Source organism: Scyliorhinus canicula, chromosome 13 (assembly GCF_902713615.1).
Source record: "Scyliorhinus canicula chromosome 13, sScyCan1.1, whole genome shotgun sequence".
NCBI lineage: Eukaryota > Metazoa > Chordata > Chondrichthyes > Carcharhiniformes > Scyliorhinidae > Scyliorhinus > Scyliorhinus canicula.
Genome location: NC_052158.1, coordinates 137,508,724 through 137,524,426, shown reverse-complemented (window position 1 = coordinate 137,524,426; position 15,703 = coordinate 137,508,724). Strand labels below are relative to the sequence as shown.

At 49.6% G+C, this 15,703-nt stretch overlaps 1 protein-coding gene across 1 annotated transcript in view; it reads right to left on the bottom strand.

Annotated features, from left to right (window-relative positions):
• Positions 1-15,703, bottom strand: part of dner (delta/notch-like EGF repeat containing) — a 331,812-nt gene that overhangs the window by 58,400 nt on the left and 257,709 nt on the right. Inside the window, exon 7 of the mRNA XM_038816147.1 lies at positions 4,566-4,679. Coding sequence (XP_038672075.1) covers positions 4,566-4,679 — 114 coding nt within the window. The remainder of the gene's footprint in view (positions 1-4,565; positions 4,680-15,703) is intronic.

The following is a 15,703-nucleotide window of genomic DNA, read 5'->3' as shown; positions in this document are numbered from 1 at the left end:
AGGGTGACCCCCCCCCCCCCCCAGGGACACCATAATAGGGAGACTTCACCGAGACCCCTAACTGAAGGAACCCCCCCACAGGGACCCTCTAACTAAATTAACCACCCCCCAGCAGAGACCTCCCTAACTAAAGTGACCCACCCCCACAGACTCCCCTCCCCCAGAAAAGAGACCGCCTGTCTGGAAGCTAGAGAGCAGTCCAGGCAGGAGCAGTGAAAAAAATTCACAGTTGTAACACTTAGCTGGAAGTTCCACGTTTCCATTTCTGGAAAGAGAACAGCTGTGACCTGTGTTTCAACCCTTCAGATCCATTCGCTGCAAGCCATTCATTCATTTGTAGTAGTGGGCTACAACTGACAGCTTCCACTGCAGCCTTGATTCATTCATCTCCCTTTATGGATGAGCGACTCTAGGTGCTGAAACCCCAACCCCAAACATTAACCACATCAAAGACAGGTAAGTGTGTTCCAATTACTAAGTGCATTCCAAACTCTCAATCTGGGGCCAACACTCTGTGGTGAAGCTGGTGGGAAGCTGAAGGGGGCTGGAGGTGCTGGAGTGGTGGGATGGAGTGCAGGGTGGAGGGACGTGGGAGTGGGGGTGGGGCGGTATGGGAGAATAGAATGGGGAGATTGAGCTACTGGGGGCCAGACTCCCTTATCAGTGAACCTGGAGGTGATCAGATTCTCCTGTACCCGGCAATCCTGGTGCACAGGTTGTACCACTGCTTGTGCCTGCCTAGGACCCATGACTTGTCCATCCTGGCCCTTCTCTGCATCCTCCTTGTCGAACAAGGCCTGGCATTCATCCTCCTCCTCCAGTACGTTGCCTGTCTGCTGTGTGATGTTGTGGAGGATGCAGCAGGGCACCACAATGTAGGAGACCCACCTATACTGGAGGGCCCCCCAGAGCAGTCCAGACATCTGAACCACATCTTCAGGTCGCCGTTGCACCACTCAATGACGCCCCTGGCCACTTCACGGGTGCTGTTTTAAGACTTCTCCGTTATTGATATTGGTCTGGGGCCTCCGGATAGGTGTCATCAACTAAGACCGCATTGCCTAAGATCGGGCATCAATGTGTGTACAAGGATGAAAGGTTCGTTCAGGCTACCTGAATACTGGGTGCAGACGTGCTTGATGTGCAGCCGATGGTCACACACAAACTGCACATTCATCGAGTGGAAGCCCTTTCTATTGTTGAACGGCACCCCTCAGGCACCAGTGCCCTTAGGGAAACGTGCGTCCCATCTATCAGCCCCTGGACCTGAAGCATGCCTGGCAAATCCTGTTTCCCAGGGAACCTGGTGGTCTCGGACAAGGCTGAAGTTAACATATTGTGCCGCAGAGGCATACAGGGCATCCGTAAGAGCGTGGATACACCTGTGTACGGAAGTCTGCGAAATCCCAGACAAGCCCTCACTCGGTGCCTGGAAGGGTACCATGGCAAAATAGTTTAGGGCAACCATTACCTTGATGGCCACTGGGAGCGGGTGTCCTTCCCCATACCTCTGCGGTCCCAGGTGCACCATCATCTGGCACAGATGTCGCCCAGTCTTCCTGCTCAACCACAGTCATCACCGATGCGCTCACCGGCAGGTCCTCGAAGGACTGGCGCTGTACAGGGGGCCAGATGCGGCACCGCCTTCCCACCTTCTCCTCGGCTGGCTGGCTCTCAAACCTCACCGGCTGGACCCTGCTCTTCTGGGGCAGGATCCTGTTCTGCAGCGTCCTCCCTGAGCAACCCCTGCTCCTGCAGACTCCGACAGACAGAAGCCAACCATTCCTTGCTGGATTCCGAAATCCATTTCCTGCAGGGGGCGGAGACGAGTACTCCGATGCCCACCATGTCCAACATGCTACACGGTAGCCTTGACCTTCCCTGCATCCCCTGCCTCAGGTTCCACTCTATCCACACCCAGCCATTCCCCCCGACACTCTGCCTTCTGCACCATGCCCCTGGCACTGGGGGGAGGGCTCTAACCCTACCACCCATCTCTGCCAGCAGCGGTACCGCTGGCCGACGCTACCGCGTAAAGTAGGCGTAAAGCTCCGCAGCCCCTGTCCTATGCTTTCTTGTGGGATCTACTGAGTGTGTCCTCCTTGGGTGGGCCATGTGCTACCCCGCCAGCAGGGTGGCACTTGGTTGTGGGGTAGGGGTGAGGGGGGGGCCACCATGTGTCACCGACCAGCGCATGCTTGGCGGCATGCGTATGGGCAGGGCAATGGCTGGGGCTGGGTGAGCACCCATTGGGACTGCGATTGCGGTGTGCTGTGGTTCCTCTTTGCAACAAACGGCTTGTGCCTACCTGTCCAGGACATGGTGAATGGGACCAGGGGCACAGTGGGCAGGCGGGGCTTGGTGACGGCCGGTGGTCATGTGGGGTGAGCTTGCTGATAGTGTCACTAGTGAGGCATTCACCCTGGGAGGGCCAGTTAGTCAGGGTGGGTGCTAAAGGCTAGGGTGCATGCGTACGCTGTTTGGGGTGCGCTCTGCCCCTGCTCCCTCTGTAATGGGGCAATGCCTCAAATCAGTGCACAGAGGAGTGCCAGCACTCGGTGGGGCACTGGCTGCGCTGTACCATGCCCATCTCATTGATGGGTCATCTGGGGTCTGAGGGTTCCTGAGGGGGGGGGGGGGGGGGGGGGCACCCCTAATGCTGGTGGCACTCTGCACAATTACGGGTCACAGTGGGAAGTCGATGGAGTGCACAGCCAGATAATCGCCTTGCAAGCCAAGGCAAATCCGTGCCTGGACACCCTGCTTCGGTCCCAGGGGGACACCTCAGATACATGCTATTCCCCCAAGCCCTGGCACATTCCCCCCAGGCACCGGCTCAACTGGCTGCCCATTGTTGCGCCTTTGGAAACTTTTCTTACCTCCTCTCTCCCTCAGCAGCCATGGCGCCCGGTCCCCATTTTAAAATACCACACATGAATCGCAACGGCGTCACTTGCACCTGCCGGGAGGTGGAGCAACGCTGGAGGCCAGCGATTACGTCTTGGGCCCGTTAATGATATGTTAACGAGCGCTACAGTACATTTTACATGCCCACACCGGTTATACAGAATAAACATTACAGTTTGGCCATAGATATATATATTTCAGGAAGGCCTTGGTATGTAGTTTCATAGCTGCACATGTTAGATTGACGCCTTGCTTAACAGATCAATTAAAATATTGTGGCACATTAATGAATCAAATGATATTACATGTACTAAATACCTGACATTGCTGTGTTGCTAATACAGTTTTTGAGATAAAATATAACTTTGGTGGTCTCCGACTGTTTATTACCCAAATGATATAGGTGCAAATTTCACCGTGCTTTTCTGGACAACAAAGTTTGGAAGATGCGTGGTCATTTATAACAGTGACAAAGGTTCTTGGTCTGATTTCTAGGTCTTGTTACTTTTACCTCGATGTTGGTACAATAGGCACACTCTGATCTGTAGGGGATATGAGGTTCACTCATAGTGTCATAGAGCCGTCGAGGTTTACAGCATGGAAACAGGCCCTTCGGCCCAACTTGTTCATGCTGCAGAGTTTTCACCACAAAACTAGTCCCAATTATCCTGCATTTGGCCCATATCCCTCTGTACCCATCTCCCCCATATAACTGTCCAATGCTTTTTAAAAGACAAAATTGTACCCAGCTCTGCTACTGCCTCTGGCAGCTCGTTCCAGACTCTCACCACCCTCTATGTGAAGAAATTATCCCTCTGATACCTTTTGTATCACTCCCCTCTCACCTTAAACCTATGCCCTCTCGTTTTAGATGCCCCTACCTTTGGGAAAAGATGTTGACCTTATCTATGCCCCTCATTATTTTATAGACCTCTATAAAATCACCCCTAATCCTACTGCGCTCCAGGGAAAAAAGTCCCAGCCTATCCAGCCTCTCCTTATAACTCAGACCATCAAGTCCCGGTCGCATCCTAGTAAATCTTTTCTGCACTCTTTCGCATTTAATAATATCCTATCTATAATAGGGTCACCAAAACTGTACACGCATATTCCAAGTGTGGCCGTACTAATATCTTGTATAACTTCAACAAGACGTCTCAACTCCTGTATTCAATGTTCTGACCAATGAAACCAAGCATGCCGATTGCCTTCTTCACCGCCCTTTCCACCTGTGACTCTACTTTCAAGGGTCCCACAAAGAACAAAACTAAAATGCCTCTATTTACTCTAACACATAATGGTAACATCAGCAAATATGTCACACAGCATACTGCAGATTGTGTAATGGAGATCGGGGCTTCATTCAATTATATTGGGAATGTATGTGTATGAGAATAAGAGTATTAATTACTCTATTTAATAGAATTGTTCTATTTAATCCGTTACATACTGTTCATGATACACTATTTGAAAAATCTCTTGTAAAATCCAGTGAGATTCCACATTTTTAAATGGTTGGAGGAACTTGGCTATTTCCCTTGTACTAAAGTACCTTAGGGAGAAAGGACACACCTCATGGAATCAGTTTCTTTTGGACACTTCCACGACACATCACTGAGGAAGATTTAAAGCAATACATTTTGATGTTCAATGCCTACCTTCTGGACACAGGCAGCTGTAGCCAGTGGCTCTGCTCATGCATGTGGCTCCATTTTCACATGGTTGTGAGACACAGTGATCAATTTGAGACTGGCACCGTTCACCTGTGTAACCTGGTGACATATAAAAGATCCATAAAATATAACTCTTTCTCATATTAGGGAACAAAAGTGCCATCAAGAAAGTAATCGTGAAAAAGATTGCCGGGGCGGGCACGGCGGCACAGTGGCTAGCACTGCCGCCTCATGGCGCCAAGGACCCGGGTTCGATGCCGGCCCAGGGTCACAGCCATGTGGATCCACCCCTTGTACATCCACCTCTTGTCTGCGTGGGACTCACCCCCACAACCCAAAAATGTGCGGGGTAGGTGGATTGGCCACGCTAAATTGCCCCTTAATTGGAAAGATTTAAAAAAAAAATAAGATAGCCATTGCTCAGGACTGAATCGGCAAAAGACAGTTCTGCATCAATTGGCTTCATAAGACAAACATCTTTTGCCTTCAGGAATGAAACATCTCACACAGCTTCTCCCAGTGTCCTGGGCAACATTTATCCTTACTTGGTTGATCCTGTCAGTCGTGCATACTTATTGAAAAGGTTAATAACTTACACTTGCAATATTTACAGGTTTGAATATTTTAAGGCAGAGTGGTTTTGTCCCAGGTCTGTGCCGATACTGATGGCAGAACCCTTGTTCAGTGCTTGAATGTACAGCCGACTGGTTGAACAGCTTATTTACACTGTTGGCTCTCACCTCAAGTCACTTCCACAGCTGTGCTTTTTAGCTTGTGCATAAATCTATGAACAGTGATGCCTACAATTTCAGCAGGGATTCTCTAATCTGTTGTAACATTGGCGGATACCCAGGAGAAACAGCGCTTGCACGACTTCTCTGGGGTACCTGCTGATCTTCCAGCAAAGTTACAGCCAGAAATGAGAGAACCCCTGTGGAAATCCTACCCCGATCTATGTTAGATATTGCATGTATGCAGACACTCCATGTGTGTACGGTTCGGTAAATCCAGTGAATAAATCATGTAATCCACTCCAGGGTCCCAGATTTCATCCCTCATTTCTGTTGAGATTGCTATTCACATCTTGGGGAGAGACAGTTGTTGCAGTTAGATTATAGTGCAGAGATCTTTGAACCTGGGCTCAGCTTCCGACCTCCCCATCTCCTCACCATCACCAAAACTACCGATTTCCACCGACGGAACATGACCTGCCTCAGCTGATCTGCTGCCAAAACCTTCACCCAGACCGTTGCTCCCTCTAAGCCCGCCTTTGAATTTCAATGTCCTCCTGGTTAGCTTTCTGCCTTGAGCCCTCTGTAAACTTGAGCTCATCCAGGACTGCTACCTGCACACACTAACTCCAGTCGCCCCCTCACCTGGGAGCACTGAGCTCCATTCTGGCCCCGGCAACACCTTGATTTTAAAATTCTCATTCTGGTTTTCAAATCTCTCCACAGCCTCGCTCCACTCGTCTCTGCAATCTCTTCAAGCCCTAGAACCCACCAGGATCTCTGTACTCCTCCAACTCTGGCTTCTCTCTGCGCATTCCTGATTTTCATAATTCCACCAATTTCAGCCACCAGGGGGGGATAAACTCTGGAATTTCCTCACTGAACTGCTCTGCTTTTCTTCCTTTCTCCCTTCCTCTAGCAGCTCCTTAAAACCAGCCTTTTTGAGTACATGTTTAGTCTCCCGTTTTAATATTAACTTAATAGTACCCACCGCCTTGAGTCACATGTGAAAAATGGACACTGAAGTAGGGTAATGGAGTAGCAACAGAAATGATGGAAAACCTAGGAATGTTCCAAAGAGGGGTCCATATTGCATTCAGAACGTTAACTGCCCTTCTCTCTCCACAGATGCTGTCAGACCTGCTGAGTTTTTCTGGCATTTTCTGCTTTCAGTTCAGCTTTCCAGCATCCACTGTATTTCCCTTTTATTTTAAGATAATAGTGAGTTGCCAACTTCAGTGTTTCCATCCTTGACAGTGAATCGTTGCTTTAGGCGAGGTGGTAGAGGCAATTGGGCAGAAAGGGCAGTACAGGAATTAAATGCTTTATGGGTAGTTGAAGGGGAACAGATAACAGAATGTAGCAAAATGAATCACAAATTGGCGCCAGGTTTATAAAGCTATCGAATTGAAACAGATAAAGGATTGCCATTGAAATAGCTCAGAAACCATTCATATTGGCAGAAAGGGATGGGAATTTCGAGTTGCTTGGCTGTGAGGGGAGGTGGTGGTAGTGTGGTATTGTCACACAGTAATTCAGGGACACAGGGTAAGGGTTCAAATCCCACCAGGGTAGATGGTGGAAGTTTTTATTCAATTTAAAAGAAATCATAGATCATAGAATTTACAGTGCAGAAGGAGGCCATTCGGCCCATCGAGTCTGCGCCGGCTCTTGGAAAGGGCACCCTACCCAAGGTCAACACCTACACCCTATCCCCATAACCCAGGAACCCCACCCAACACTAAGGGCAATTTTGGACACTAAGGGCAATTTAGCATGGCCAATCCACCTAACCTGCACATCTTTGGACTGTGGGGGGAAACCGGAGCACCCGGAGGAAATCCGCGCACACACGGGGAGGATGTGCAGACTCCGCACAGACAGTGACCCAAGCCGGAATCGAACCCGAGACCCTGGAGCTGTGAGGCAATTGTGCTAATCACAATGCTACCGTGCTGCCCGTTCTGGAACTAAAAGTCTAATGATGACCATGAAACCCATTGTCAATTGTTTTTGTTCACTAATGTCCTTTCAGGAAGGAAATCTGCTGTTCCTACCCGGTCTCGTCTACAAGTGACTCCAGCCCCACAGCAATGTGGCTGACTCTTAAATTCCCTCAGGGATGGGCAATAAATGCTGGCCCAGCCAGCGACACCCACACCCCATGAATTAATAAAAATAATGTGAACTATGCTTGAAGTTGTAACTTAAATAAGTTGGATACAAAATTGACAAGTTTTCAAAACAAACATAATGTGAGATCAGAAGAAGACTTTGATCCTTGCCATCGTTTAAACCAGTGTGAAGACCAGCAGGATTCAACATCTTCCTCTTCAAGCCCCAGTGTTTTGTTTTGTATGAAATCACAATCACACTGTGTGCACTCAGGAGACATAAACAAAGGAGCCCACCGAGCTCCAAGGTCAGGCCTTCTCAATTTGTCAATCTGTGAGATGAACAGCAATTGAACGGCAATAATCTCCTGCCCCCAAAGTTTGCCCGCTGAGAACAGAATGGCTTTGTTCAGGTTAGGCAATCACAATGTTCGTCATGTGGACAGCCAGAGAACTTCAGTGGAGATTCAGAGATCGGCTTGTACATGTGATTCAGGATCGAATGGCCTCATAGTGGCCTATCTTTAAGTGGAAATTGGGCAAAACGTTTAAGGTTTGAAGACTGTTGCTGGAACATGGTCTGAACAATGGTGGTTACATGACCTACTGCTACTTACGTCCTGAAAGGCTAAGGAACAGTTTTGATGTTGCCTCCCTAATCCAGATTAGCAGTTGTTGCCTTCAGAATAATAGTTCCATATGGATGACAGCAGCTATATTGCTAACTACTGTTCATCGCCTTTCTCTATGACCATTTGCTATTATTTTAAAAAAAATTTAGAGTAGACAATTCATTTTTTCCAATTAAGGGGCAATTTAGCGTGGCCAATCCACCTACCCTGCACATCTTTGGGTTGTGGGGGTGAAACCCACGCAAATACTGGGAGAATGTGCAAACTCCACACGGACAGTAACCCAGAGCCGGGATCGAACCTGGGACCTCGGCGCCGAGTGACGCCAGTGCTAACCCACAGTGCCACCGTGCTGCCTACCATTTGCTATTATACATTTTTTGTGATAACTCTTTTCAGATGTATTTCGACTCACAAGGGCACTCATTCTTTTGTCTTTTTTATGGTCCCACATGAAACTCTCCGATCAGTTTTGCAGAATGCCGCATGAGAAGTATTTCCCCACACGTAAGACTGATGCTCCCGGGGGCAGGATTCTCCAATAATGGGGCTATGTTCCCACGCCAGCGTGAAAAGCGGCGCCAACCACTTCGACGTCAACGGTCCCCAATAATGGGGAATGCTCCCCTTCCTAGGGGGCTAGGTTGGCACCGGAGTGGTCCCCGCAGCTCCAGCCAGCGCAAATTCACGCATGTGCGGAACGGCTGGCATATTTCCGCACATGCGCGGGGTTTCCCTTCTCCGCGCCGGCGCCCGGGCAATATGGCGGAATCCTAGGGCAGCACGGTGGCACAGTGGTTAGCATTGCTGCCTACGGCGCTGAGGACCCGGGTTCGAATCCCGGCTCTGGGTCTCTGTCCATGAGGAGTTTGCACATTCTCCCCGTGTCTGCGTGGGTTTCACCCCCACAACCCAAAAGATGTGGAGGATAGGTGGATAGGTGGATAGGCCATGCTAAATTGCCCCTTAATTGGAAAAAAATACTGTAATTGGGTACTCTAAATTTATTTTTTAAAAATATGGCGGAATCCTACAGGGGCCCCGGCGTGGAGTAAAATAGGCCCCAACGGAACCATCCCACCCGCCCTGATCGCGGGCCAGGCCACCGTGGGGACCTCCCCTGGGGGTCGGATCCCCCCCCCCCCCAAGATGGTCCCCGCAGACTGACTTTCCAGGTCCTGCCGTGTGGGACTTGAGTTACCCACGCTGTCGGGACTCAGCCAAACCCGTCGGGCACTCGGCCCATCAGGGCCCAGAGAATCCCCGGGGGGGCGGGGCACTGTCAATGGCCCCCGACCGGCCTGGCGGGGATCCCACGGGCGCCCGAGAATCAGCGTCGGAAAATGGGGTAGCCGGTGTCGGGGCGCGATTCCCGCGTTCCCCCCCGGGGATTCTCCGACCCGACGCCGGGTCGGAGAATCCCGGTCATTAACTCTGGTACCCAGGACTTATTTATTATTTGTCTTTCCTTGGGATTCATGACGTTTATGTGTTTGAAGTCCCAGTTTTTTGGTTTTTTTAAATAAATGTTTTTATTGGGTTTTTGAACAAGGTATAATTAACGTTATGTACACAGAATAAGAAACATATATCTATATTTATACACATATTTAGAAGAGAAGGGCACACCCCAACATAGAATGCAATAAAATATAGTAAGAAGTCTTACAACACCAGGTTAAAGTCCAACAGGTTTGTTTCAAACACGAGCTTTCGGAGCGCAGCTCCTTCTTCAGGTGAGCTGCGCTCCGAAAGCTAGTGTTTGAAACAAACCTGTTGGACTTTAACCTGGTGTTGTAAGACTTCTTACTGTGCTCACCCCAGTCCAACGCCGGCATCTCCGCATCACAATAAAATATGAAATAGACTAACTGATGGGGTATTGTGCACCAGCTTGACAGCGGTAGCTCTGTGCATCTGGCCGAATTATTTACACCACGTTAGTACGCGACTGTTTGCTGGGGGGTGGGGTGGGGGGACGGGGGGGGCAGGGGTGGCGGGGACTGGGGGGGGGGGCAAATATACATTTGGGTGCCGGGGAAATAACCACAGTGTGCGACACCTGGCCGGGTCGCGTGCCGCTGTCGCCTGCCTCTCCCGGACGGCTCTCGCCGCCGTCCTCCGCTCGCCTCCGCTGATCCTCCCGTCCTCCATCCCCAACCTCCTCGTTCCCCACCCCTGGAGATGTCATGCACGTTTTGGCACCCCGTGCCCTCCTTCCGGCTCCCGTTTCCCTGCCCCCCGCCCCATCCCGCTGGTTCTCCTCTCCTGTCCCCCCTCCCTCCACGGTTCGCCCCTCCCTCCTCAAGTTCAGCTGTCTCCCCCCTCCCCCCCCCCCCCCCCCCCCGGTGGTTCGCCTTTCTTTCTTCAGGTTTAGCCGCCCCTCCCTCCCTCCCTCCCAGCCCCTCTCTCCCTTTCATGCCTTGGCTATCCTCCCCTGATTCTTGACTAAGTTCTCCTGATTCTTGGCTACCTGGCTATTCTTTCTCTTGTTCGTTGGCCACAAACAGGTCCTGGAACAGTCGCGTGAATGGCTCCCACGTTCTGTGGAAGCCGTTGTCCGACACTCGGATAGAGAATTTGATTTTCTCCATTTGGAGAGATTCCGAGAGGTTGGACAGCCAGTCTGCAGCTCTGGGCGGTGCTGCTGACCGCCAGCCAAACAGGATTCTACGGCAGGCGATCAGGAAGGTAAAGGCAAGGGCGTCTGCCCTCCTCCCCAGGAATAGATCTGGCTGGTCCGAGACCCCGAAGACCGCCACTTTCGGGCATGGCTCCACCCTCACTCCCACCACTTTGGACATAGCCTCGAAGAAGGCTGTCCAGTACTCCACAAGTCTGGGGAAAGACCAGAACATGTGGGCGAGGTTGGCCGGGCCTACTTGGCACCGTTCACATCTGTCCTCCACCTCCGGGAAGAACCTACTCATATGGGTTCTTGTTAGGTGGGCTCTATGTACCACTTTTAGCTGCGTCAGGCTGAGCCTTGCACACGTGGAGGTGGTGTTGTGAAGTCCCAGTTTTAGGTCTCAATTGAGTGACACTAACTTTAGTGGCTCTGGTTCTTACTGGAGGCATCTGCATTGTCTCGCTGACATCATTTCCCTCAGGTGAGATCCTCAAAGGTATTTTTTGCATCCGTATTTTCTTCCTGTAGCATAATTGGAGGGAGTTCGAATGTGAGGTGCAGTCATTAACTTGTTGTCTGCTGATTGTTCGTGGTGTGCTACATCTGAATTAGATTTGGAATTCACAGTTTTCTCCGGAGAAACATTCACGTATCCAAAAAGACCTACAGATCTCCAGCACCAATATGCTTAGTGTGTCAACATCTAGGTTGTTCCAGGGGAAGCCTTGCAGGATGTGTTTTGCAGTGAAAATATTTGGGACGACATTGAAGCAAATATTTTTGATTTGGTTCATGAGAAATGAATAAAATTGAGTTTTTCTTATCGACTGCAAACAGCTAAGTAAGTCAGCTGTCAGACCTGCTGAGATTGTCCAGTATTTTCTGTTGACGGGACATTGGCCAACTTAGTTTTTCTGCCTCCCCCTCACCCATTCCAACCTCTTTCCTTCTGACCGTTCCGCTCTTCACCCCGTCAGGTCCAACCCCGACTTTGTCATCAAACCTGCCGACAAAGAGGGGGCGGTTATCGTCTGGCGTATTGACCTCTACCTCGCAGAGGCTGAGTGTCAACTTTTAGATACTTTCTCCTACCTCCCCCTGGACCATGACCAGACCACTGACCATCAAGCCATTATCTCCAACACCGTCAGCGACCTCATTTCCTCCGGATGCCTTCCCCCTACGGCTTCCAACCTCATAGTCTACCAACCCCGGGCAGCCCGCTTTTACCTACTTCCCAAAATCCACAAAAGGACTGTCCCAGCAGGCCCATTGTGTCAGCATGCTCCTGCAATCTCTCTACACCTTTATCACACACCAAGATGGCCTGAGAGCTCTTTGCTTCTTTCTCGAAAAGAGGCCTCAAGAATTCCCATCCACCACCACTCTCCTCCGCCTGGCTGAACTTGTTCTATCTCTCAACAACTTCTCCTTTAACTCATTCCACTTTTCCAAAGCAAAGGTGTGGCAATGCCTATCCCTGTTCCAGGCCTATCTGGGTCCCTCCCACAACCCCTTCACCGGTACATCGATGACTATTTTGGTACTGCTTCATGCTCTCATCTGGACCTGGAAAAATTCATCAGCTTTGCTTCCTGTTTCCAGCCCTGCATCACTTTCACCTGGTCCATCTCAGACACTTCCCTTCCCTTCCTTGATCTTTCTGTCTCTATTTCCGGCAGTACACTATCTACTGATATCCATTACAAGCCCACTGACTCCCACAGCTATCTGAACTACAGCTTTCGCAACGTACACCCTGTAAGGACTCCATCCCTTTCTCTCAGCTCCTTCACCTCTGTCACATTTGCTCCAATTATGCCACTTTCCAAATGTGTTCTTCCTCAACTGTGATTTCCCACCTACAGCTGTTGACAGGGCCCTCAACAGCGCGCGGGTCCATCTCCCATGTCACTACCCTCGCCCCCTCCCCTCGCTCCCAGAACAAGGATAGAGTCCCCCTCGTTCTCACATTTCATCCCACCAGCCTCCGTATGCAAAGCATAATCCTCCACCATTTTCGCCAATTCCAGCGTGACGCTGCCACCAAACACATCTTCCCTTCACTCCCTCTATCAGCATTCTGCAGAGACCGTTCCCTCCGGGATAATCTAGTCCACTCCTCCACCATATCCAACACCTCTCCCATCACCCATGGCACCTTCCCATGCGATTGCAGAAGGTGTAACACCTGCCCCTTTACCTCTTCAATGCTTAACATTCCAGGCACAAAACACCAGGTTAAGCAGCGTTTCACTCGCATCTCTTCCAATCTGGTCTACTGCATTCACTGCTCCCAATATGGTCTCCTCTATATCGGAGAGACCAAACGCAGACTGGGTGATTGCTTTGCTGAGTATTCGGTCTGTGCGCATTCAGGACCCTGACCTTCTCGTTGCTTGCCATTTTAACAAAAGACCCAGCTCCCATGCCCACATGTCTGTTCTTGGCCTGCTGCAATGTTCCAGTAAAGCTCAACGCAAACTGGACGAACAGCATCTCATCTTCTGGATAGGCACACTACAGCCTTCCGGTCTCAACATCAAATTTAACAACTTCAGATGATTAGCTCTACCCCACCGCGATCCCTTTATTTTCATTCAATTTCAATTTAACTGTCTTTTACCTTTTATTTCTTTCTTGTCTTTATTTACATATATATTTCTCCCCACTCTTTCCCCCTATCTTATCCCCCTTTCTTTACCTTTTCTCCCCTTTGCTCCCCCCCCCCCCCCCCCCCCCCCCCCCCCCCCGTTTTCTCATTTTACCTCTCTGGCACACCCCCCCCCCCCCCAACTTACCCTCTGATGTTAGTTTCTCCGCTGTTTGGCCTTTCACACCTTTTATTCTCTCCGGGGACTGCCATTAGCACTCTTTCCCCTTGGTTTCTGTGGCTATGACTCATCTCTCATTCTCACCCCACAGTATAAATATCTCCCACTTTCTATGCCTTTTAGCTTTGACAAAGGGTCATCTGGACTCGAAACGTTAGCTCTTTTCTCTCCAGACAGATGCTGCCAGACCTGCTGAGATTCCAGCATCCACAGTAATGTGCTTTCAGCAAAGTAAGTGTCCCAGTTACACAATATAATTTTTTTAAAATGGAACATCACATTCAACTTAACATTGAAATAAACCAGGGGTGCTCTAAACAGTTTGGGCATGATTTACCAGCCTCGCCACACTCAACTTGGTGACCGAGACAAGGCAAGTTGAATCCCGCAATATTCACGACGCTTGAAATGTCTTGCAATATTCAAGGGAATCTCACGAGATGACGTGCTCTGGATCTTGGCCTCATTGGGCATGATCCTTATTAGCACATTTAAATGAACCATTCAACTCATTTAAATGTGGCTGTGTCAGATTCTCCTGGACCTTGAACCTAACGTCCATTCCTGCGGGACCTCACCAGGGCATCGTTTAGTTCTGGTCCATACAAACGTAGACCAGGTGTAACAGTGACTGGGGGTGGGGGCTCTCCAAGGTCATTAGAGACCCCCAAGTGGGCGGGCTCTGGGGACGGTGGCACTCCTGCTGGCACCCAGGCGCCTTGCACTGCCAGGGTGCCCAGGTGGCACTGCCAGGCTGGCAGGGGCACTGCCACGGTAACAGGCTGGCAATGCCAACATTCCCTGGTGCCAGGTTGCCCGTGCCAGGTGTTGGGCCCAGGGTTCCTTGTCCCTAAGAGATGGAGTGAGGGGCAGCTCGAGGACCCGGTAGAGGTACGTTGGCTGCAGTGAGTGTGGGGGGAGGGGGGGGGGGTCCAGAGGCCATAGTGAGGTCAATAAGGGGGTCAAAAGATCAGGGCGGCCTTTAAAAAGGCGAAATCCACGAATAAATGTTGTAAGTGCAGCCTTGGCAGGGTGCTCCGAGGCCAAAAAAAAGACAAAGTGCTGTTGAATAGCGGGGCCTTTAGCGACGAGAAACACCCCGTTAAATGCGCCCAAAATGGGACTCTGTTTTTGTCCCGTTGAATCGTGTCCTTATCTGCATTCACTATCTGACAGCCTCTCTCTCTAAAGGTAATCAACACTCCATAATAATTTTGCTGTCAAACTTTACCTAAAAAAATGCTAAAATTAATTTCCAGCGGGCTTTAAAGCAATTTAGAAGTACGTTGTGCTGTAAGGCTGCAAAAAGACACACTTTATCTCTTGTACTGAAAAAAGTCATCTGTAAGTAATCATAAGTAACCCATTGGAAATACGACAAAATGGGGAGGGATGTGAAACAGGCTGCCAAATCTCTGCTATCCATTCTAAACTATTGCTCTCAGTCACAATCTACCCCATTATTCTTGAATACTCAGAATAAACAAAGCTAATCACCTGATTTGCCAACCTGCCAGCCTCTTCCTCTGCCCTCGCCTTTTTTTTTGAAGTGACATATAAACAGTTGCCCAAGCTTTTCCTGTGAAATTCCACTCAAATGGCGGTTGAAATTTCACCTCCAGCTTGTTTTCAATTGGAAAAACAAAGAAAATCATAAATGCTTTAACAGCACAGGGAAGAAGATATTTCCAGCTGAACTGCGAACCTCACTGCACAACACAGTCAGACTTTGACATGTTGCCCACTGCAGGCACAGTTTAACATACTTCCGTTAACAGAGTAACAATTATAGAAAACAATTGTAATCCAAGTCTAGACATTTGAGAGTGGCTAAAGGGGTTTCAGTGAATGAATCTATCAGTGATCCTCCAGTGCAAAGAAATGCTGTGAAAGCTTTGCAAGCAGAACAACTGGCTCGTGTACACGTCAGAACACATACCATGGCAACAGAACAAATATAGAAAGGTCAAACTAATAAAATATAGTAATCTCCTCATCTCAGAAAACATTCTTTTCAGATCTCATGTGCAGCAGGAGTACAGGTACATTCCCACACTGTAATCCTATTTAACCCAGGAGCAATTAAAAACAACCGGAAATCAATCTTCATATCATCTAGCAATCTGCGCTTGTGATACTTAAAGACTTTTGGACATACCGCACTCCTCCTTATTGAGACTAAA